At 39.9% G+C, this 3,375-nt stretch overlaps 1 protein-coding gene across 5 annotated transcripts in view; it reads left to right on the forward strand.

Annotated features, from left to right (window-relative positions):
• ATP11B (ATPase phospholipid transporting 11B (putative)) overlaps window positions 1-3,375 on the forward strand; it is a 103,007-nt gene that overhangs the window by 97,874 nt on the left and 1,758 nt on the right. For 2 of the 5 annotated variants that reach the window (XM_039321800.1, XM_039321803.1), the window contains one exon: window positions 2,929-3,350. The exons of the other annotated variants lie outside the window; for them this stretch is intronic. In XM_039321800.1, the coding sequence (XP_039177734.1) occupies window positions 2,929-2,986 (58 nt within the window). In that variant the 3' untranslated portion in view covers window positions 2,987-3,350. Of the gene's footprint in view, window positions 1-2,928; window positions 3,351-3,375 lie in introns of those variants that run through there. 5 annotated transcript variants of the gene reach the window in all.

Raw genomic sequence — 3,375 nt, forward strand, 5'->3', positions numbered from 1 at the left:
TCCTATAAAGAGAGATGCCTCCTCAAATTCAGTCCATTGTCTTTGCAACTAAAAAGTACTAACTTTCCACCTGTGAGATAGATGCCAGGTTGATTTTTTTTTTCCACGTGAACTTAAAACTACAGTAAAGGAGATTTCCAGTGCAGGAATTCCCTAATGGTAAGAACTGCCAGCCAATCATCTGTCCGAAAGGCTTTAGCAGTTCCTGCACTGCATAAGGGCCTGAATTAAATGATCTTAGAGATCCCTTCCAACTCTAGAATTCTATTATTTTATTCCAGTACGTCCTATTAAGAAAGGGTGTGCTGTTATGAATTTTGATTAGCTTGCAAGTTGATGGAAGTGCAGCTGAATTTGTATAAACTCACTCAGTAAATCAATCACACTCAGGGAGAAAGATGCATTTTAAATCGCTAAACATTGCCCAGCGATCCAAAGAATCATAAATTTACCCTTTTTTAAGTTCGAACTTTTCTCAGGATAAAAGGAATTAGTATTTGTTGGGAAATGATGTCTGGATTGTCTGTGTTTTTAACAAGTGATCAGAAACTTCACTGTAAAACTGCAAAGTTCAGTCACAATTTGTCGTTCCAATACTGGGTTTCTATGTACAGAAAATAGACGGCGGAAGGAGTATTGTGTATGTTCCCTGCCTTGAGTTACTTGTAAAGTAATAAAAGCAGACTAAACCTCTAACAAAAATGTGACGGGGCAGATTTGTTTATACATGCCAGGTAGTCCTCGACTTACGACCACAATTAAGCCTAGGATTTATGTTGCTAAGTGAGCTTTGCCCCATTATACAACCTTTCTTGCCACAGTTGTTAAATGAATCATTGCAATTGATAAGTCAGTAACACAGTTGTTAAATGAATCTGGCTGCCCCATTGACTTCGCTTGTCAGAAGTCACAAAATTTTGATCACGTGACCAGGGGGATGCCTCAAAGGTCGTTTAAGTATGAAAAATGGTCATAAGTCACTTGTTGTCAGTGCTGTTGTAACTCTGAATGGTCACTAAATGAATTGTAAGTTGAGGACTACCTGCACTTCCATTTTGTTTTTAAGTATTATATTTCTTGTTCAATTTTGTGCAAAGGGTTATTGGAAAGATTGCTTTCTTGGTTGTTAAAAATTGTGTCTTTCAGTGATTAACATTAGCTAAATAACATGGGTTACTATCTGAAAAATGGATTGGTTGAACTGCTTGGTTTGGTCTTGTGTAGGCACAGATAAACTGTCTACGAGCGATCTTGAGCATGCCTCAAGCTAACCCGCAGCATGCTAGTTTTGCCGAACAAGACATAGATGTAACCATACTGTGGCTGAGTACTTGATGCTCTAAGCCAGGAGTGTCCAACCTTGGCAAGTTTTAAGACTTGAGGACTTTAACTCCCAGAATTCCCTAGCCAGCCATGCTGGATGGGGAATTCTGGGAGCTGAAGTCCACAAGTCTTAAAGTTGCCCAGGTTGGACACCCCTGTCCTAAGCCATGCAACCGTCCTGCTTTACGGAATTCTTCCTATGGTATGCCATTGACTTAATAGGGGAGCCTTCGGTCTTGGTCTACAAATAGATTTAGACCTGCAGTTGGATGAGGTCAGTGATCCAAACTATATGTTGCATGACGAAACAAACTGCTCCAATACCGGCATCAGCAGGTACTGTTGAAGTAGACTCTGCTGAAACTTAGGAATTCAAGGGCTGAAATGTTATGATAAAGGTCAGGAGTGTCAAAATTGCCAGGCTGCAGGCCGGTTGCATCATGCGGAGGCCGCGCCCACAGCTCCAGCAATGTGAAAAAAGTTGCAATACAGCACAACACGTCAAGTGACACGGTGAGTTTGACACCCGTGATATAGGTAGTCCTCAACAACCACAATTGGGATTGGCAACTATATTTCTAAGTGAGGCACGGTCATTGCCCAGGGTCACGAAACGAGTCATTGTGTGACTGACCAGTGACTTCACTGCACTCCTTGCTTGTCCATTGTGCTTGTTGGAAGCTGGCTGTGGTGATCACGAAGGATCTTCTGACAGCAGGACACTGATCATAAATGCACAGCAGTTGCCGTATGAATCAGAGAGGCTGTAAAAAGTTGTAAGTGGGAGGGCTGGTTATAAAATCAGTTTTTCAGCACTGTCATAACTGGTTGCAAAACAGGACAGTTGTTAACTGAGGACTACTGAAATTTGATATAGGACAGTTTCTTTTAATATGTATTGTCATTGTAGTAAAACTACTAACGAAACTGTCATTGTTGCAATATGGAGATTGCAGTTTCTTCAACATAACTTAAGCACTTACTAAAGATCACCAGCCATCCTAGGACAGATCTACTAGAGCAGCCGAAGTAGAACGTATAATTGTTAAAGCTGCTTTTAGTTCTTAGGGGTGGATGGAATTAAAGGTATATCCTAGTGCTAGAAAAAGCTACTGGCTAAGTTGATGCTGTCACAATTTAAATAAAAAATGCTAGCAGTAATGTAGAGAATGCAGCTACTTCGCACATTTGGTCTTCTGTCTTGTTCCGTATTTTAGAGGTTCTTGAGATAAATTCTGAGGTTCTGGAAGTGGGCTTAAATGTTTTAAAGCTTTGTCCTCTATAAACTGTAACACACTTGAGTTTGTTGTCCTATATGTATTTAATCTGGGAGTAGCTTCCATTAAACATAATCATGCGTAATTGTGGGGGAAGCGGAACATAAAGGACTATGCTTCAATTAATGAATTGATTTCAGCAAGAAATAACTATCACGAGATTAGAGCCAAATGTCCGGTTTTAAAGAAACCCAACATAATCGACATAATTTTTGTACTTTCCAAATGAACGGCCATTGTTTAGGAGAAACCCGTCTCGTTTTATTTTAGTAGTAGATTGAGAGATGTACACTCCCCTTTGTAAAATGCTATATTTTTTGAATTTTAGATTGCAAAAGAAATGTTATTCCCACTATGCCAAAGATGGCTTCCTAAAATGTGCTTGACTGATTCTGCGCTTATGCTCGTGAAGAATGAACCTTAATGGTGATCTGTTTTAAACAAGTATGATGGATGATGGGGGTTTACTGGCCTTAAATTTTGGAAAGGCACGGAATATTCCAATTGGGAGGACAGAAGTCATCCCGAGTTGCTTCAGTCATATGCAGTGGACAGAGCAGAGCAACTGGAAGCCAGAGCAATCTGTAGTCCAAAGGATTCTGGACATCAGTCACTGTGGCCACCCGCTAACATGTTAAGATGCTTTGTGGCAAGACAGTCGAATGCAGCTTCCTGTACTGCTAGGTCAATATGTTGTTATACAAAACTTTATGGAAATTATATTTATTGAATAAAATATTTGACTTTTAACTGCCTTGACTTTATTTCTGAACAG

This window comes from Crotalus tigris, unplaced genomic scaffold (assembly GCF_016545835.1).
Source record: "Crotalus tigris isolate CLP2741 ecotype Arizona unplaced genomic scaffold, ASM1654583v1 scf7180000023829.5930981, whole genome shotgun sequence".
In the NCBI taxonomy this organism is placed as follows: domain Eukaryota; kingdom Metazoa; phylum Chordata; class Lepidosauria; order Squamata; family Viperidae; genus Crotalus; species Crotalus tigris.